General features: G+C 40.4%; 1 protein-coding gene across 2 annotated transcripts in view; it reads right to left on the bottom strand.

Moving 5' to 3' along the window:
* Window positions 1-22,098, bottom strand: part of plxna1b (plexin A1b) — a 188,285-nt gene that overhangs the window by 149,791 nt on the left and 16,396 nt on the right. For both annotated transcript variants that reach the window (XM_088422806.1, XM_088422807.1), the window contains exon 2: window positions 1,821-3,248. In XM_088422806.1, the coding sequence (XP_088278932.1) occupies window positions 1,821-3,002 (1,182 nt within the window). In that variant the 5' untranslated portion in view covers window positions 3,003-3,248. The remainder of the gene's footprint in view (window positions 1-1,820; window positions 3,249-22,098) is intronic.

Here is a 22,098-nt window from a genome sequence, read left to right as displayed (position 1 = left end):
CAGATAAGTTGAAAGTATAGGGCTGGATAAATTGTTTTTGGAGGGATAGAGAACCAGTAATTGAATCACTGCCACGGTATGCAAATCATAGCGGAACTATTTAAGGTAGGAAGACATAACTCACTTTTCACTGCGTGAATGGTTATTATAGCAGCTTAGCGGCAGGAAACAAAATTAGTGTGCCTATATTGTCGTTTTTAATTACATCAGCTCCCGCTCACACGAAAAATTTCTATCTTCCATTTATGGGAGGTGGGATTTAAGGTCCTTTGGTTCGCTGACAGTGGTGATGGTCACTCGCCAGTGGTGGCTAGCTGACATGAGGTCACATGGAGCAGGCATCATTAACCTGAGGTTGACCCTCAGGCCTCACTGCTGTCGCCCAGCTCAGCCATTGTGCTCCTCTCACATCAGCCATCTTGAACAGAGTATTAATTAACTGTAGGGTTATGATAACTCATGAGTGAACCTACCTAAGCCGTGACTAAAATAATTCTGAGCGGCAGATTATCGAGCATTTCAAGCTCACAACAATGGCAAACACCTTGATGAAAGAAGATTAGATGGATTAAAACAGATAACAGTTTAATGTCCTTGTCTTTTATTATGAAAGCTTAAGTACTAATATGAGGGTCAGCAAATCTCTTCAAAAAATTGATTTGGACACTGTACATGAGCAGAACTCAGTTGAGAAACATGAATAAAATATGAGGTCAGCGTAATCAAAAGACACCTAGGCCTTCAGCGCAGCACACATTTTTTTTTCGATTATTTATCTTTTTTAAATAAGACAAATAGATGCATGACATGAGCATCTAAATAGTAACATGTGAGCTTAGCGTTGCAGTTAATTCTAAACCTCAGACTAAACTACAGACTGCCACAATTTAGCCTCTCTCTCCTCACGCTTCCTCACTTTATACACAGACACATGCTGCATGTTTCTTTTGCACAAGGGCAAGGATCCAACTGAAATAAATGAGATCCTGTTTTCGGAATCACAGCTACTGTCTGTGTGAAAAAAATCCACAAAAAAATTAGACAACTACTGAAGTGGAAAGACAGTTCCTTTACCAAGGGTTTGATGACAAAGAGGGAGAAAGGAGGGTGAATAGGCCTTGGATAAGTCCTTCACATCACTTACAGTATTGAGAAGAAAAAAAAAAACACCTGAACACAGGCAAATGCACCGACCATAAAGAGATCATTTATGCCACAGGCTCCACCTCTTTTAGACAATAGAACATGTTTTAAGTGTGCAAAGAGGCCTTCTGGTAGAAATGAAGTACACTCGAATCGGAAGAAAACGCTTTCAATGGGTATTTTAATTCAAATGTACTGAAAAATGAGCTTGTCGTTGAATAGAATAGAATTGAAATACAATGGCTGCATACGCAAAACAGTCATTTGAAGAAACTGTAGCTTCAATAATGACAATTGAATCGCATCTTTTTTTTGTCTATCGGTAACGGGCCAATAGTGCGTTTTCGGTTTCAAGGCGATTGGTTTTCTAATCACCAAAAACAAGAAGGGGGTGTGGCTTGTTGGGCGACCGCCTAATTGCCTGGATTGCATCCATGTTACTCAACCTTCTTGAGTGGCCCTCGGGGTCGGGTGCAACGCGAGCTGGCAATGGCTAACAGAGAAATATTGTACAAAAGGTCTAAGAATCTACCTTTAGTGGGACTGTGAAAACGGTAACACGTGATTTCTTCCATTAGATAGTACGTACTTGCAAACATATATTTTCCTCTGACCAGTTTTCTGAAAAGCAACAACTCCGGTACGTGGCATAAAACAGACGAATCAAAATCGCTTACCGAGTTGATGCATGCCAGTTCCTTGTTGAGAAGCCACGGCAAGGAGAGCTTCCCATCTCCCTTGTAACAAGACTGGATCCTTTCCTTGATTTTCTCCTTTATTCTCCTCAGGGTGAACAAGCACAACGCCGACTCTTTAGGTGGTTTGGCACGATTCTTCTGACCCTGAGAGAAGACCGTGAAGAGGATGTCTTCATTCTCGGAGATCCCCAGGGAATTTGCCAGTTGGCGGCCAGGTCGGGCCAGGTAGGCATCTTGAACCAGGCGGTACTCAACACCGTCTTTAGTACAGCCAATGGGGAACTCAACATAGGAGTAAAACTTGGGGTCATCAACACATAAGCGAACTATCTTGGAGGTGAAGAACTGCTCGCCACTGGCGTCGGGAGAAGTGAGCTGAGTATCCAGCTGCATTGTGAGATAATACACAAACTGCTCACTGCTGAAGCTGTAAACATAGTAGATGTCAAAAGCAGGGAACTTGGACAAAGTATCAGATGGAATCTTGAGCTGGGAGGAGACAAACTCGTCTTGATACACGAAGCTGAACATGTCGGCGTTTTCTTCGTTCTCCATCAGCTTTCTGCTGGAGAGCGTTGGGAAGTATTCGGACTTGCCATCGATGGGGGTTCCAATGAAGAGCTTGCTCGTTGGACTATCAGGGGAGCTTATAATGACTCCTGACATGGTTCCCGACTCAGCCACACTGGACAGATAGTGTTCCTTGCGATGGTGAGGCTCACCCAGTTTGAAGAGGTCATCCAGACGAAGAAATTGGCAGATTCCCTGTGAAGTGCTACCACAGGCAATGAGGCGATTCTGAGCATAATCGATGAGGAGAAGCTTGTTGACGTTGGGCGTCTGAGCCAGGTCATGAGGGCACGACTGGACACTGGGTGGTGGGTAGCACTTTTCGTTGTCCACCACAGGTCCAGTCATGTGACTACGCAGCTTGGTTAGGTTACTGGACAGCTTGAAAATCCAGTTGACAGCTCCCACATAGACTTCTCCAGTTTTGTTGTGAATTGCTAAATGTGTAAGCCCCCACTCTGCAGGTGCGAATCGTTTGAAAGTTGGCGGCTGGCCTCCGCAGGAGGACGAGGTCATGATAAGTAAAAGCGCAAACACGGGAAAGCGCTTCCCGAGGACAGGGGAAACTGTTGATCGAGCTTGTGAGCGCATGTTTGGTCTGTCCTAAAGAGAGGCTTGGGGGGCGGGGAAGGAGAAAAAGAGGAGGAGGAGTGTAAACTCGGTCTCGAGTGCCGAGTCAGGATTTTCAGTCTTTTTGGAGGACTATCAAGGAACAAATGAGAAGTATGTAAAGAAGACAGAGGAAGATGAAGTGGCAAACAAACACTTCTATTGATCCACTGCCCTGTTGCACACCATCATCGGGATCATCATCCACAGAGGAACGTGGCGCGAGCCCTAGAAGGCAAAAAGAAAAACACCGTTAGTAACTGAGGAACATTTCCTATTGATTATGCATCAAGCATGGACGGGGCCTTAAAGGCTCACAAATTAAACAGACAAAATGAGGAGGGGAAAAAAAAATCTGACATTTGCCACCGTGATGAATTAATGATATCAAATCAAGTCTGGAAGGCAAATGTGTGTTGGCATTTAATTATGAGGGAAGATAGCATGGGAGGCATGAGCCAATTATTGAAGGCTCTGTACATATAATATATGACTTGCTGGAATGAGTAATGGACACAACAATAAAATCAGTAATATTTTATAACTTCAATCAGAGGAGGCTAATGTTTGATCACGTGCCAAAGTGCATCCTTACATTGGAAAAAAAATATCCATAGCCGAGCCTTACACTACAGAGTAACCCGTATTGTGATTATTGAATCAGTGGCGCTGGTATTCCTTATAGCACTGGGGAACATTTTGGGGAAAAAAAAATACAAAATCAGCTCTTAGAGGGAAAATGTGTTTATCTGGGATGAACTAGCTACTCTTTAGTCATAGTAAGACTTGTAAAAAGAGCTGAGTGTTAAAATTGAGACAGTTTTGTGGGAGGTGTGTGCGGCTCCCACTTGGTCATCACCATCAATAGCTGCAAAAAAGCTAGCATAGTAAGAGGATTAGCGGTAGCTTTTCCTTTAACCCTGTAAGCATGGGCATACCTTTGGAAGTCTTTTTTTGATTTTATGTTGTTTTGTGAAGTTTTAGAAGCTTGACTATGTAATGACTACATGGCCTATGCCATTTAATTAATGTTATAGGAAAATGAGGATGTTACAGCTCCAAAAATTCCACACCCAAACATTGGTTTACAACAAACAAACAAAAAAACAAACAAAAAGCTCAAACGCAACATATATTGTGTTCCCCAGCGTAATTAATATCTACATCACTATGTACAATATATCACTGCTGACATGACATGGCTGAAACTCAACAGGGGCCTTTTCTACATCCTTCAATTTATCCACACAGAAGATGATATACAGAAGAGCTAGTTCTGCGCTCCCCGAGCTACTCCGGCATCAGAAATAGCAATTGACACCCTCTAACGATAATATTTAGAGTTGTGTGCGCCGCTACTTTGACAGACCAATTCTGTTCCTACCGAGCTGAGATCTCCCATAAATGCTGATTATGCTAAACTGAACGCCACAGTCCCAGGGAAGCCATGCTTCAATTTCACCTTAACAATCAAAGTGTCTACATAAACAGTGTTTTATGACCACTTCAAATCAGAAAAGATGAGAATCATTTTGGACCCCAGGAAGGTAAGATGAGGGGGAAGGGAAAAGCCATGACATAGGGGATAATCAAATGGAGTCCCCTGTTTCTGCCTCCTGCTCTGAGTGTGGCGGGACACACGGGAGCAAGGCTATCCATCGATCAATCAATCAAGGAGAAGGTCAGGTTGTCAGCTAACCAAGCTCAGAAAAATGAGTAAGTGTTTTTATATCTACATTTGTTATCCTTTGTGGTTCAAGTATGAGTGGGAACACCGCAGTGTACCACCAGATCTTACAAGCTTTCAAAAAATATATACATAGTATTAGCAAGACAACAGTATAACAAAGTTATTTTTACAATTAATACTTTTGAAAGCATTTTTTTTCACCTGCTGCCGACTGAAAATGACATCACACGTGCTAAAGAATCAGGTAACAACCAATCAATCACATTTCAGCTTATGAACATCACATGACCAACAGGTAAGCCATGTTTAGCTGTAAATTCCTGTAAAAAACTGATTTTAAAAACTTTGTTGGGTTAATTTCTTCAATTAGAATCAATTCAAATTTCGTCAAGCCCAGGGAGTGGCGGTTAAAAGGGACCAAATGTACTAATACAATAGGCACACATATGCATCAAAGCTTATAACATTGCTCATTACCTGAGTACTCTATTAAAAAGTGAAAATAAGGTAGGAAAAGTAACTGGTTTCAAGCAGCTATGCACTCATACAATTTTCACAAGACCAGGGGGAGAGAAATGTATAGTTGACCATAGAATAGTTACTCGAAACATTGTAGCCTATTAAAAAGTGAAAATGAAGTAGGAAAAAGTGACCAAGTTCAAGCAGCAATGCGCTCGTATTATTTTCACAAGGCCACAGGGAAAAAATGTATAGTCGACCATTAAAAACATTCAAGAATGTTTTCCTCCCAATAGAGATAGGATATTACTGACTGTGTTTAGATACAACTAATAGCAAACGCATCCAATTTCAATTTGTTAAAAAAAAAAAAACACAGAAACATGATCGACCACAGAAAAGCATCTAAAATAACACATGAGACCGCCCCACCACATCTTTTTATGTGGCCCACTAATTGCTGATGTGACTGACCTCAAGTTTGTGGATAAAATACCGAACTTGCAAGTTTTCTTAAAAAAATTAAAAATAAAAATAACGATTTTTGTTCCCAGTCTGTCTATGATTTCAAAACTAGGTAAAGAGTGTGACAAACACACTTAAAATTTAGCCGGCCTTCTGACAGAAACTAACTACAATGTGGCCCACGATAAAAATGAGTTTGCCACCCCTGCTCTAGGACAAAAAAACTATAAAGGGGGGTGCAGGTGATGCAACAAAGACATTAGGGGGGGAGGGAGGGTGATTTATTAGCAGCCAGCAGAAGCCAAACAAAAGGCAAAGCCTGCATTTTAATTAGTGTTCCACATTCACTTGTGCACGAGACCAAAGATGAGGCACTTGAACACAACACTTACACAAGCAAGGTTCTGAATGACGTTACCAACTATTCAATGATCGTCACCTGGCCCACAGTCTCCTCCCTGACATTAACCACGACATTACGAAAATGAACAAACTGCAAAAAAGGTCTTTGAAACGACTGCAGATGGCCATTCGTAATGTTGTTCAGCTGCTACATTTTAACGTCAAGGCCAAAAGAACGAGTAAACAAGAAGGAGACCAAATTAAAATGCATAAAGAAAAGCTATTTTTGTATTGACTGGCTTTTTGGCTTTCACTCAGTTTCAGTCAACTCTTCAAAGTGAAACAGAGGGAAGAGCACCCAGGCAGACATCTGGCACCATCCAGAGAACAACATGTCAATCACTTCAAGGCAGGAGTGCAACTTTGGAATGTGTAGCGCCCGTGTCAAAGGAACTGAGGATGTTATCACATCAGGGAAAAGCATTGGAGTGAACTGCCAGTAAGGGGTCAAGTTGATTGGATTTGATATCGGGATGCCCTTTTGCATCGAGAGAACCTCAATACGTCACGTCGGGGTGGGAATAGTCATGCGGGATGCGAAGTCAGGTGAGAGGAAAAAGGGGATAAGCTTGAAGGGTCATTGCCTTGACCCGAGATAATTTTGTTTGGCTTGACAGTAGTGGGATTCCCGCAAGGAGGCCGCGCTGGTGTTTTAGGTCAAGTGATGAGGCTCCGGTGCCTCTGGTGAGTAGAACGGTGGGTCATCGCTCCCTCTTTCCCGTTTCCTCCAAGCTGTCCACTCAGATAATGCTTGTTGCTCACCCTGGTGCAGTGCTGATTTATTGCCAGTGGCATATCAATTACAGCATTCCCAACTGGAGGGGAGAAAGACGAGAAGAAGGTTGCGCTGGAGGAATGATGATGATGATGATGAGGAAGGAAGTAGAAGGGCGCTTCGACAAATTCTCTGCCCTCTGCACTACATCACAGCATGTGGATCACGCCAAGTATAGGAGAATATCAAGTGCCAAAGATTAAGTAAGTAGACTTGGCCACTAAAATGGAGTGTGATACAGGAATGGCTATTAATCTAAATTGGGTTTTCTCAAATATTTTCTTGTTCATCGTCAGTTTGGAAATGGGATTGCTCCCAATCAAGGGTACTGACAAACATACTCTAGTACTGCAGCAATTAATCAAAAGCTAAGATTAGAATTGAATCAGTAGTTATTTTTAATCGTCAATTAATGGTTTAGACTTAAAATCTTCCATATCCTCGAATTTCAGCCTCTCAACAGTAAATAAGGCTGATCAAATAAATAACAGAATCTGAAATAACTCATGTTTGTGTTGGAGATTGAACCCCCTGCTCCGAACCTGCAATTGCGAATCATTTACCACTGAATCCCAATTTCGTTCGAATAGGGGTACTTTTGCCGAAAAATGTCTGGAGTGCTTCACCAAGCTGTCATATTCACGTTTTGGAATCATAATTGGATTGTACGAACACTGGCCGATGCGCGACAATACCTTTTCCAAACTGTGAGAAGGTTTTTATTTTGTAATTTAAAATCACATTTTCAAATCCAGCCACGTTTTGTCCATTATACTTATTAGCTAGCGCTAGGCTAACAAACGAAGATTTCTGTGGTCGAATGTCCAGTTTCGCAAACTTCCTCATTGCTAGCACGATGTAAAAGGTAAATAGTGTGTCAATATGTGAAATAAATGGCTTTTAACAACAGTTTATTCATCCAGTTCTGCACGGTTAGTGAAAAAAAAAAAAGACTCTTTAAATGAATGCAAATTCAAAACACACACATACTGTACCTCCTACAAACGTCAATCCCTAACCATAGCGTATTTGGAGAGGCAACTGTAAAAAAATCTGACTTAAAAGATACGCATTGGACACACTCCAACCCATGCACACTCTAAGCACAGTGCCCATGCAAGTGTGTGTGTGTGTGTGTGTGTGTGTGTGTGTGTGCACATATGGATCTAAAACACACCAAAAAAACTGTACAGTTCTATATTTTAATCTGCTCTCCACCTCTTCCCTTAGCAACCAACACACTCCAGAGACTGGAGATTTACCCAGGAGAGAAGAGGAAGAAGGTTCGAGGGTAGAAAGGCAAGAGACGACCGCAGGAAGCAGGGATGGAGGTGGGGCCATAGAGGTTGGGGGTTGCATGCTTGGAGAGGAGGTAAAATAGTAGGGGGGGGCAAGTCCTCAAACCATAATCCTCTCCCAGGGTCTGCCTAATCTTGCAGTCACTATCTGCATATGGAAAGAATGGATTACCATCCCCCAAGACACTGATGGGTGCATGATAGAGGGAGCGCAATCCCTAGACAGAAAAACAATCACATTAAAAAAACAATGGAGTTGTTAAGAAATGGCTAGTCTTAGTCGGTTTGTTTTTTTTTTTTAAAGGTCTACCAAAGCCTACACTATCAATGAGACATATGGTCTATAAAGAAGTCAGTTTCAGAGCAGGCCGGCATTCTCAAACAGTTTGCACGCAATAAACTAATATCTGGAAATGACAACAAAGCCATTACTCCGGCTGCATGGGATTATCAGAGTATGTCAACTTAATTGCAAAGGATCACTGGAATACTATCAAAAATCAGCCAAGCCCATCTGTCATTGTGCAATATTTCCATTTTGATCCAAGATGAACGACTGCATTATGTGTATTAATAACTGCATAAGGAGAGTGTTTCTTAAAAGTGTCTCTTTGCCAAACACTGGAAACATCAAAGGCTGAACTGTTTGGTCAACATCAGATTTTTATGCATTTATATATATATATTATCCTCCTATAATGAATTTGATAACACATTCTGCCACTTGGCCTTCCGTGCTCAAGGCTTAGGTAACGACCAATTACAATTCACATATTTTCTTGGTTTGGTCATATGATGCTCACAAGCTGAGCTGTGATTGGTTGTTACCTTAGCACTGAGCACATGATGTCATTTTCAGTAGACAGCAAGTGGCAAAATGTGTTTTAATAGGCGTTAATTGTACATAAAAATTATTGTAGTAATCAAATTTGATATAGATAAAATATTGACTTTGTATTGCTAGAAATGTCTAAGGTCCGTTATTTAAATAATAATTCAAAAACATTTAAATGTAATTATCAAAAAAATGAACAAAGAAATACAGTAGTTTACAGCCATGACAAGTACTCCGTTGTTCACTAGAAAGACTTTATACCTCTGACTTGAGTATTTATCGAATTAATTAGTTTTCAGACAATTCTTTTCCATCCTACTGACTCTCTCTCTTACAAAGCTTACTCAGGAAGAAGGAGTGAAGCAGTGAACGAGCATAGTGGCTGAAGTAGCGTAAAGTGTGTGGACAATCGCTTCTTGTGTGTGTGTGTGTGTGCATCTGACAAGTGACAGCTGCCAACCAAAGTCTCCAGTCTGACCGTGGGCATTACACCATATAAATTCCTCTTGCCCTCATTCCTTGAAACACACTCACACACACTTCTCTTTGAGCACATCGGAATCCTAGTGCACCCATAGGGTAACACTCTCATGTCGGCTCTGTTAATATGACCGCTGACCCTCATTCAGCCCCAAACAAGAATGCAGAGGGAATGTGTTGCAGACACACCTCTGTGTGGAATTCATCACCTTCAACACATTCACAGTGTGGAAGGAGATTTGAGAGATAATTGGTGGCAAGTGAATCTGTGAGTCAATCTTTTTCATATTCCACATTCATTTTGAAAGTATTAAACAATGAAACCGTCTTGGTATTTCTCAGCCACTTGTTTGGAAAGCCCATGCCTGATTTGGCTGGTGAACACAGAGTTCATTATCTCCAAGGCATAGAGCTGTTGTCCTTACAATAACACACGGCAAGCAGACAGACCGTTTTCATCTCCATCTGTATATGGACTTCTATCCCCTCTGGCCTTCACTTCATTGAATTCTCTTATCCTCATATATCCTCTTTCAGATGTGCCACACGCATTTCTCTGCATTCCCTACTTCATATTCTCCTCCTGTTAGGACTTAAGAAACCTAAATGTAGCAAAATGTCCCTAAAAGTACAGAAGATGGACAGAAATCTCAGGACATATTATCATCAAGGAGTTGTACAAGTTCTAGAGTAACCCGACATCTGGTTTTTAACCAGGATAGTCCTGATTTTGTACCTGCTTGTGTCCCTGAGTTTCAAAGGATTCTGCCAGCCCCATTTTTTTCGTCCCAATCTTACGTAGTTCCGTCCGTTTTATTTTATTTTTTTAAGATCAGCAAGCTAATTGTGTGTGCCAATCCCACAGTTGCTGTAGCGCTGTATACAATAAACCAACTAAAAAGGAATTTGAGCAGTTTACTTTCACATTACACCAAAACAAGAACTACTTCCTCTTTCCATGTCAATTAAATGACATTAGACAATAGCAAGTTGAGCTTTTTAGCCACATGTACTCAATATGGGACAGCGAGGTAGATTGTGCCAGGTGGATTTTAAAGTTTATGAATAAGGTTTTGTAAAAAAGAAAAAAAGAACACTCCTATGCATGGATCTTTAGCTACGGGGAGAATCAAAAGATGGTACTGTAATCAATCACGCTCAATGACCTCACATGGGACGTTGCGAAAGCCGAAAGAAGAACTCAATGCACAAAACAGCAATGACTACTTTGTGTGCACATTGCAGGGGGAATATGGAAACATCTTTAATTATTTGACAAACCAAAACGAGAACAAATGAATGCCAACTCAAGTTGCGCGGGCTACAAACTTTACTAAACTGGCTCAACACCAGAAGTAAGCAAAACGATTGGATCATGGTGAGCGCATTGACCTGTTTAGCGCTGCTGAACTATCATCCAAGAGAGCATTTAGCCTTAGCTTAAGTCATAACACAACCACAGACACCAGATTGATCTGATTCAATTTGTTATAAATATTTCCTGGGGAAGATTCCACATTCCATTTTTAGCAAACCTGTCTCGTCCCAGTTTTTATTTTTTAAAATCTGGTCACCCTCGGTAATACCTTCTTTTTTTTTTATGAAGAAACCACATTATTTCTGTTATGATTTAATGTCATGTATGATGTGGACATTGTTTCAACAATCATTGGTGTGTAATCTATATGCACATTAATGCAGCCCACATTTAGTTGCCACATAAAATGCAACGTACACGGTCAGATTAGTGGTTTACGTTGTAATCTCTTGACTGGGTCTTTCTTTCCGTGACAAAAATCCTCTGTCTGTGTGAATGCGTGTGTCTGTGTCAGTGTGTGAAGAAGGTACGTAAAATGTAGGTCAAGCCTGGACCGAGCCGGATATGATTCATACAGGAGTAGTGCAAGCAAAAGTCCAGCTAAGACAACCAACGGAACCAGTACATACTGTACTATATATCATGATGGACTTTCTCAGACTGAATGAACTAGACAGATTATTTTTTTGCGGGGGGGGGGGGGGGGGGAATCTCCAAAAACAACAACAAAAAACTTTTTGGGTGGTGATGAAAACCTCAAACAAGTGGACTTTTGAGTTGTTTTTCCTAAATCAGGTCAAATTTGTTGAATTTGGCCAATCCTAAGAGCTTAGGGAACTGGTTGTGTCAAAAGAAAACAAATAGGCCCAGTGCAGAAGCTACATTAAAACACACCCATGTTTGTGTGAATGGCGGTGAATGGTAGCTTCTTTTCAAACAAGCATCTACATGGCAGCTGATGACTTAAATCAACAATGAGGAATGCTAGCCACAATTAAGGTCAACCACAAACCGCTTCATTTTCTAAAGCTATTTATATCTCTCACAATGCTGAGGTCTTAGCTTCCCAAGCGGGTTGGATAGGTGTTAAAAGGCGGAAAATGTGTTGTGACAGGTATAGTTAGTGAGCATTAAATTGCCAACGCTCCAGACAAGCAGTTTCGTGTCCCAGCTAGAAAGGCAAAATTTACATTTTGCACCTCACACAGTTGGAAGAGGAAGCAAAGCTATTAGTTTGATGATGGGAAAATGGCAGACGTGTGTCACGGTTACATATTAAAACTTGACAGACTTTGCAGAAAAATTAAATACTGTAAACAATACCATGTGGTTTTAGCTACCCGGCATACTCTTTAATAATACTGCTTGTTAGAGTAAACATGTTTTTAAACACTTCTTTTTTTGACAGAATGTTTTCAATGTGTGACTTACACATTTAAGAAAAAAAAATACCAGTTGGCCGTTGCCTTGCTCTGGCTTATCATTAAAACCAAATATTTCGCATTAAGTAAATTGCCCTGTATTCTCAAAGATTTAGGAATGATTTTCAATCAAAAAAGGGGGAAAAAAAAAAAACAGCTATTGAGTCAAAGTTGATTCCAAACGACTGGCATGAAAGTTATCCGTGTGCACAACTACACTGTCAAAGACCTAATTCAAAACCAACTCACTGTGTTGGCATTAAATTGTGAATTGTGCTGATTTCAATGTTAAATATCATTGCCGTGCTTTGACGAGAACGTGATCTTTAATACAAGATGAGAAGAACCACTCTGAAAATCCACTTACAATCAGGAGGTCATTGTTCAATGTATACTCTGCTAAGGCATTTAAGACATTTTACATACAGGCAAAATGTACAATGTCAAACAGAGATTCACTCACACAGATGCATGTTTAATGACAACTGAGGAAAAAAAAAAGTATAATAGAGAGGAGACTAGCGGGAAAAGGATAGACATTAAGGACAAAATAATGGAAAAGGAAAGTGGGGGAAAGATGAGAAGAGGCATTGATACCTTTTCAGATAGCCAGTCAGGCAGAACAGGGTGGAATGAAGAGAGATAAGAGCAGAACAGTCTGTGCATGTTTAGATGTTCCCTTTACAACCGGTAGGAAACTAAGTGCCTGTCACACAGCTACACCACTTAGACGACAGAATACTAGAAATACTTGTGTAGCATTTGTTCAAGGTGTGGACACTTCTTAGTTTGTCAGTCACAAAATAGCCATGATTAGGATGTCCTTGAAAGTAGTCATTTTCTAAACAGATTGAGCAAATTAGAACACCATCGACTCTCTAGGACTTGAATTGAGCAAGGGCAAACTTTTGACATGAGCTTGCCTCTTCTTGGAGCAAATCCCAAAAGGAAGGGAGCGGACTTACTGGTCAGTCCAGAAAAACGAGTAACATCACCATTGTGAGTCACAGACAGGGGCGGAGGGGTGAGTGGATTTCAAGAAAAATCATATGCTGAACACAATCTCATTAGGTCAATGTTTATGTTGTAATCCTAAATGAAAATAAAGTGCAAAACAGTCCAAAAGAGGTAAAACTGGCCAAAGATCTTATAGCTCTCCTTGTGCCAGCGGAACCTCAGAGGTACTTCTTTGTGTGGGATAACAGCATTGAAAAAGGGCACATAAAGAAAAAAAAGACACGTAGGTAGGAGTAATTTGAGCACGGTGAAAGAGAGATAAGAACAGTCTGCTAGAAGATGAGAGTAAAAGGAGTTAGTGAGAGGAGTTCCAAAGTAAAAACACCAGGAGAAAAAAAAAAAGCAAATGAGACTGAGCTCAGACGTATGACGGCTAAAAGCCACTAACGATGGCTTTTGGGTTAACCGCAAACTAAAGTTGCACACAGGCGGCTCGCTTTCTGATGGCAGAACTCGTAGCAAAGCGAAAGCTTTCTCCAGAGGCCCCGACAATAATCCAAACTGAGGTGATAAAACAGGGAAATTTGATCTCCAGTCAGAATATTGCTGTGCATAAAAGAAACAGCCTAATTGGGACGTGCAATCATTGAAAGTCAAAATACTCCTCTCCCAGTGGCATTTATCGTGCTCGAATTTGATTTCGTTTTGATTACTTAACGTGGGCGTGTGGACTTGCTTTCTCACGGTGCCACCAGGATGTATTAGATCCTTGCCAAGAAAGGACAAACAGACTGCTATAGTCAACTGATCAGTGGAGACTACCGGCAAGTTTCAGTGCCAATTATCTGAAAAGGCAACCCCTGGAGTGCTAGTCGTTTTCGAACATTTATAATATCATATTGTATGTCTATGTAGGTGGTAAATTGATGGTACCATGTGAGAGACTGGATTTCATTCTTTGCCTAGAAAAAGAAAGTAAGATTCTATCTTATTCCGTTCTTTAGGTCATTTGAGTGACACCAAGCTGTTTTGTGAAAAGATGTGTTTTCTGCACAGCAGTGACTTTCACACAAATATCTTTTTAGTAGCATTGGAAACATTTCAACAGTCCTTCCCTTCGATAAAACATGAACAAAAACAGTGAAAAGGTGATGCAAAGTAATATCTTCCGTATGTATATAACTACATTACAACAGTGTCATTTATCCACTCATTAAAAAAAAAAACAACACAGTTGATAAGGAATCTTGTCACTCGCACACAACCTAAGTATTTTACATGACGAAAATTCTCATCCATGGCACTGAAAGACTTATGAGACGGAAGTTCTTTGTAATTGGAAGGATTTTGGTTGACACTACTGTCACCTAGTGGCTTGGAATGCTGAATAACAGCTCATTATATGGATTTGTGTGGCAGTGATTTTTTTTTTCAATAAACAAAGCCATGTGGATAAATGGAAAGAGAATATGTGGGTTTTAATAGCCCCTGCTACATGTAGACAAGGCCTTAAACCCCAAAAACCAGAACGCCGTTAATACAAGTAAGTGTTGACCTCTTATTTGATAGCCACTGTTTGATAATGGGATTGAATGCTAAACCGGTCTCCATTGCAGCAGTGCAATCCACTTTCCTCAGCAGGTCATCTGACCCTTCCCTTGATGTTTTCCAGAATGGCTTCCATGGTCTGATCTGCCTGCCTCCTCTGATCTGCCTTGTTAAAACATCATGTGATTTGTCAAGGGGGAAAGGTCCCTTCCCCCGGCAACAAAACACGACCACGGTGGCGCGAGCCATTTCTACCAACAATGGCCTCCAACCCCGTTCATCTCTTCCAACTAGCAGTGACGTGAACCAGCTTAAGATCAAAAGCGATGGTTTGGTCTTATTGTTGGAGAGCCTATTTTGTGGAAGAACTGCATGAAACAGTCATTTACATTCGCTTGCAAGATGCTTTAACTTTTGCAATAAGAGAGATAAAAATGACATTTTGGTTGCGGGTGTTTATATGAGACACTATATTAAAGCCTAACGAATGAGTGGGATGAAACAAAGCACCGGCAGGCTCGAGACATTTGTGCTCACCCAAAAGACAACATTAGCATCTTAAATGCAAATCAACCTGTGTGCGCGTGTGGCAACGTAATCCCATTTCTCTATGCTCAAGATGATAGAGTACCGAATACTGAATAGTATGCAACACAAACAGACGGAAGACAAAATTGTGAACTGTTGTCATTCCTGAGTTACCTAAAATCAAATTAAATGGCTATTAAATGTGTCTTTCCTCAGAGTTTTTTGTGAATATTTAATATAATTTCAAAGCATGAAGTGTTAACTTGCCTAACTCATTCAGTGCCATGGACGAGAATTTTCCTCTTTTAAAAATAGTAATAATAAAAAGTCATGTGATTCTGGTCAAATAGCATTTTTTATGGAGAAGTGCAGTCGTCTTTGACTAATGCTTATCTAATGCAGTATAAGCAAATTGAGCACTGTAGTGCTAACTGTGACCATTGGATGGCAGTGTTCCAACACTTATAACACAGCTATTATCTACATGCAATTCAAAGTAAGGAATGGAAGTCAATCTTTCATATGATACCACGCGTATTTACGTAGACATAGCACACAATATTCTGCTGGCCTTGAAATGTGAGTTAAAATGCTAAAAATATTGGCCCTCTAGAGAAATCCTTTTCCAATAACGCTTGGCACTCAAAGAGTTAAGTAGGGATAAAACTTGCTTTATTGGCACACTTGAAAATGAATATCCTCTATAAGCAGATTTATTAAGGAGCAGGGAGGAAGGATAAGAAAACTACAAACAGACCAAAAGAGATCAAGAGATTATACAGCACAAACACAACCGCTAAGACCATCACCCAAAAAAAACAAAAAAAAAACGATGCACTTGGCGTGGCTGTAAAATCCTAGAAAGTCTCATCCAGCAATCGTGTCTCCATGTGGCCCAAATAAGGCCCCACTGTGAACGGAAATTGCTAATATGGGTCACTGTGCTGCCATATTGCAGTCAGTCAATGTACACGTGTGTGCACGCGCTGCCGTTTCCGTTCGCTGATGTCTGTTCTCCAGCTGCACGTGGTTCCCGTCCCAAGCTTTGTCAAGACGCTCCCTTTGTCTCTCGCTCTCACTGTCTCATGTGTTTAAGACAAGATTGTAATGAGTAAACCCCTGTGGCTGTGGTGGTCTGTTGGTAAAATGATTGCAGTCATCACTATCAAATCACTGCTGTGGCGGTCTGGCTTCCATTTGGCTGTGGTGATCTGCTGGTAGCTATTCCAACTCCATGAAATATTGTGCATAACGCACCCATGCATAATACACCTCGCCCCAAAACTCACCCTTAAAAGCAGCTTTTTTTTTTTTTTTTTTTTTGAACTTGTGTATGATACGGTCCCTTTATTTTCAGGCATCCTTTTATTTTGAGGTCCAAATATATTTGAATGATTTCTGAGGGTTAAGGTATTCTTTTATTACAGACAAATCAAAAACACAGTAAGAATTTTGCTGGCTTGACAGGCATGAGTGAGGCATGAGTAGGTTGATTTGTTCAAATTTTGCATACATCAAAGTGTGCAGAATTGTTTTCTGGATGTCCAACAAACCTATGAAAAGTATATTCAACGGCACTTATTTGATGCTATCTTTAGCTGCTAACGCTGTTGCGTCCATTAAATTTATAACAGGGTTACCTGTTGCCAATTAAATTGTGTTTTTTTTTTTTAATGCGACTGAGTGACTCAAAAAAATCAGCCAAGTCCGCTATAACGCTGTAATGTTTTATTTATTTATTTATTTTTTAAATATTCCTTGCCCTTCTAGGAGTTTGTTGTGAATTTGTGAAACATTTTGAGACTGAAATGGTGGGCGTTATATTTTTCCCTTACATTTCTTTCTGTTTAGCCCTACAAACTAAGGCAGGGAAATACATCAAATTTATATGCGATTAATTCATAATTAAAAAGATTAAATGTTTGAAAAGTTTAAAATATGTAACTTTACTAACACACAGCTCCAGCCTAACACTTAAAACATGTTTTTGAAGAAAAAAAAAATACTTGGGATTGAACGTCTGAACTCTTAAAAATGTAAAATCAGATCTTTGGGAGCGAATGAGTTGATTTCATAACTGGATTTTTTTTTTTCACACGATAACCGAAAATGTCATCACCTAATGTGGTGAATGCTCAAATAACAACCAAGAGATTGCAGCTCATGAACGTCACGTGTTTTTAAAGGTATTCCTTGGACCATAATTTGTTTATCAAATAAATTACGGACAAAACGTTAACTTTTCACTACGAAAACTTGCTAAATAAACCGACAACCCTTTCAAGCAAGGTATGCCCAAGCGATGAAAGTTTATTTACGAAGACATCATTTCCTTTTGTGAGGGAGCAAAACTTTAACCGGCATCCACAAATCCGAGTTGAATCACACATCGACTGTCAACATTGACACTGGTACTGAGCGTAAACACACAGAGACACGGGGCTGGGTCTTTACCACAGTGGCGCCGGAGCGGGGCCGGCGGGCAGCAGCAGCTACTAATTAAGAGTGGTTGGCTGAGCAGCTATAGTTAGTGCCGGAGCTGCAGGGCTGAGGAGAATAGGGCAACATGTCTGACACCATGCCTGTATGCACGCGCGTGGTACTGACAGCCCCGGAGCTACAGACCAGGCCCCCTAGTTCAAGTCTTGCTGACTCAGAGTCAACACAGCCCGTCTGGCTGCAACGCTGCTGTAGCAGCAGGCAGCGGGAAAGAGCAATTTGCTCTTTCCCTGTCTGTGTGACTTTCTTTCCCCATATTTGACAGCCTCGCTTCCTCTTCCTCCCTCCCACTGCATAGTCAATAAGCTTTATTGGCAACCGACGCAGACATGGAGATTAGGAGCGCAAATCACAACAGGAAAAACATTTGCTAAATGTTGCGCAATAGATTAACGCTTCTTTACTAAATGTACGCCCGAGTAAAAATCCTTTGTCTTTTAACTCTCGGAAAGTGTATATCGCTGCTCTTGCAGGAGCGAATCAAACTTGATGGGCAACACTTGGAATTAACTGCTTCACTGACTCATTGCACTTAGTTGGGAAACATAAACATGAGGTAAAGATAGAGCACCTTCTCATACGTGTATCCACAGAGTTAGTTAAAATAATTGCCTACTTGCAGCAAGCGGTCATGAATGTTAAGCTTGGCTGAAAATCAAACATTGAACATAAAACTCGAAATCGAACAATTCTGGATCGGTGGTACGAGAACCCCTTGGAGTACATGAAAGAACTTCAGGAGATACAGTACTGTAAGTGAGAGATTTGAACAGGATTTCTGCTGTGATTTTCAATGCCAATGCAGCAGCAGCAAATTTTCTTTTTCAAACTAAGGGCAAATTGATTGGAAAATGAAGCAACCTTTGCTAAATTGCGCTATAGTGACTCGTTTTTAAATTGCTGTATGCCGAGCTGTCAAAATTAATCAACAAGTTATCGAGTGTGCAATTAATCAACAACCATTTTAATAATCGAGTAATTGTTCAGACCTATTTTTTAACTCAAAATTGTCAAAATCTTATGATTTCAATCTCTCAGTAGTAATTATTCTCTGATTTCTGTAGTATTCTATGAGAGCTCATTGATTATATTTGTATTAAATTAAAACAAGACATTTGAAAACATCTGCTTTTACTTTGGAAAATGATGGCCAAACTATTGTCATTAGTGAAGCATATTTTCCAGCAGATGATTCAGTCACGGATGGCTCTAATTTTAAGTCTTTTTTTTCCACCCAAAATGCTTTGTGTTGGCTATTATTCGGCTATAAAATGAATACAAAGAGGAGGACATTGTGAGAACCACTATTCTAGATTAGTCCTGCCATACTTTCTGTCCTGAGAGTGTAACTGTAAAGATACTTACAATCTGCGAAAGATGAACACGACTCCAAATAAATCTCCAAATTTTAGAGTTTGTCACACACTAAAATCAGAGGCCGGTAAAAACGAGACTGGGAAGAAAATATGCTTGTCTCCCTAAAAACGTTTTTAAAGTTGAAGACAACTTATAAATTTAATGTTTTAGTGAGAACCTTAAAGTCATGATTCGCATTTTGCGGGGGCACATAAAATGATGTCTTGAATTTGACACCTGTGCTTTACAGCAAACCAAATTGTAAAAAGTTGAAGACATTTTGCAAGTCTGTTATATCAGCCAGAATCTTGAAGAGAAATCAACTTTCCCCGAGCCACATGTAATGAAGTGGCGGGCCGGATTTGGCCCCCGGGCCTTGAGTTTGTCACCTGTGGTTTAGAATTTTTTTTGCCTAGAGTCTGATGTCTGAAATGTAAAAAAAAAACAAGGGGATGGCATTTTTTTTTTTTAGCTGTGCTTTGGTCAAAGCTCTTTTGGAGCAGCTATTCTTTATTTGATGCAGGCCTTTATTATGTCGTGATTGTGAGGCAATTTCCTTCCACTGACCAACAGAAAGTGAAATTGAAACTCATCCGTTTTTAGATATAAAGAATGTATTTATTTTGGTTTAGGAAAGAGCCAAGGTTTTTCTCACCCCTCTAAAAGCAAGCTACATTGACATCACAGGTGATTGTATTGAAATACACGAAATGTGCCTTGTGACAGTTTAAGAGGCTTGGCCCGGGCCCTCCGTATTTAGCGTGCCAGCTAATCCTATTGTTGTTGTCGCCCGAACCAAAGGAGCACACTTGATGTTAAACCCTTACTATTGACTCTGTCTCCTATTATCAGCCACAACTGTCCGTCACGTTGAAGTTTCATACTATGAAAAAAAAAAAAATTGCTTTTCATGTGGTGCTTATGGACACATTTTAGAAAGAACTGATTGCTGCCGAGATTATTCCAGAATGAATAGAATATACCTTCATGACCATTTTTTTTTAAATTGCTGTCTAAAACGGTTATGTTACGAAACACAGTTGCTCTTTTGCATTTGCAGTCTAAACAGAGTGTCATTTTGTTTGTCTATTCTTTTCTGTGTCCCCAAATGTTTACCTCTGCATAACAATGGACGAGTCTGGGAGAATCAGAACAATGAGAGTCTGATCCTGTGTGTGTTTGGTTCTTTTCTGGGCCGCCATCATTTTGATTGCAGTTTTGGAATCATTTCCTTCTAAAAATTCTTAAACGGCATTCTTAAAAAATTAAATACCGGGTCCTCTTGAGTGACTTGCACAATTTGCCTTGTAGCAGCCACAATTGGACTGGTTTTTCTGTATCGAGTCACAACTAAATTACTACAGACGCTGATTGTAATTGGCCACCACAACCGCAGGAAAACAAGCGAAGTGAACTACTACTATAGCTTCCCATAAACAACAGGCAGTATTCCCAGGCGCTGTCCCATACAAGCATTAATTATGGAGAACCTTGTTTTTCTCCCATGATGAATTAAATAAATAATTATTTTAAAAATCAACAATTTTCAAATGAGCTAAAACAGGGAAATTACAGGGGACAATGCAGAAAGTCATTAAATATGTATTTGTGGTAGTTAAGCAACTTGCTTAACTACCACAAATACATATTTTTAGTTTTAGCTAGTTATTTCCTAACTAGGGATTTATGGGGGGGGGGTCTTTGTTTTGGCATTAATCGCCATCATTTTTTTAAATTTGATCTGTTTTAGACTAACCTGCAATCTGTATACATGCTGTAAAGAAATGAGTTAACAGTTGTTGAAAATTGATTGATATCATTTTCTTTTGATAATTTTAAAAAGGATACAATTTTAGATATACATATAATCTTATTTATAGTCAGCGTGGCAAGTGTAGGGCCGTGAAATGTTTCCGCTCTCTTATAACAACAAAGAAGGAGCTTACAGGCAAAACATTTGACTAATTGAAATCCAGAATCAACAATTGTCCATTGTTTTTCCTGCCATTTCTTTAGGTAGTGTTGTTATATTTTATATTTTATTGTTATATATATATCGTTATATTTATATATTGTTATTTTTTATTTGTGCCGTGTGTTAATGTGTAAAAACGACAACAATCAAAATGCATTCGTGAAGAATGTGCCGATTTTAAAAGAGCTAATATCGGTCGCCTAATGAGTCCGTTGGGCCCTAATACATTATTGTTGCGCTGCATTCACGTTTACGGGGAGACACGTATGGTTCCATCAGTGCTCAAATCAGACTTCATATAGACTCAAGCTTAATTCTGATGACTGCAACTGTTCCACAGACTTTGCCTTTAACAGCAGACAGCAGCAGGTTTGACCATTTTTTAAAGATTTCACCGTCCGCTTGACTGAAGATCAAACTTCCGGACCATTATTAAAACCAGTACGGCAAAGAGGAACGCCATTGTGTTTTATGAGATAAAATATGGTATCAAAGAATGTCAGAGAGCAGTGAGCGACCATGCATAAAAAGCTGGGCGGCTTTTCATTACAGAAGCTCAACAGCCAGACAGAGGGAGCAGATGAGTGCACCGTGCGCCATCCTCGTGTTGGCCCCGTGCCAGGCCTGCTCCAAAAAGAGGAACACAGAGAACTGGAGGGTGCTTTGAATGGGTCTGTGTGGAAGGGGGGCATGCATTCCCCTGGCAGGATCCCTGGGACGCAGCGGAGGCCAGGGTTCACCCACTGAAGGAGAGGCTGCGTGCCTGGCAGTCAATTAGCGGCTCGCATTTACACAACAAATGGAGCGCCCACGTTCTTCCAGCTCTCACGCGGGCGCGCCACACACCACTCACGAGTGGATCCACTCAGCGCTCATCAGCACACGCCGACGCAAGGTCGGGGAAATTTAGAGGGGGGCAGGTGGGACAGTAAGAGAGACAGAGCAGGAGGCCAGCTATCTCCTAGAGTGCTACTCCATTAATACCAACTCAGTGGCTGTATCCGTCAGACAAGCGCAAAGAGTGAGGATTGGCTATTTCTGAGGAACGTTCAAAATGACCTCATCGCAAACT

This window comes from Hippichthys cyanospilos, chromosome 9 (assembly GCF_059441005.1).
Source record: "Hippichthys cyanospilos isolate Australia breed blue-spotted pipefish chromosome 9, RoL_Hcya_1.0, whole genome shotgun sequence".
NCBI classification, from domain to species: Eukaryota; Metazoa; Chordata; class Actinopteri; order Syngnathiformes; family Syngnathidae; genus Hippichthys; species Hippichthys cyanospilos.
Note: the sequence above shows the minus strand (reverse complement) of the source record. Positions and strands in the feature narration are given on the sequence as shown.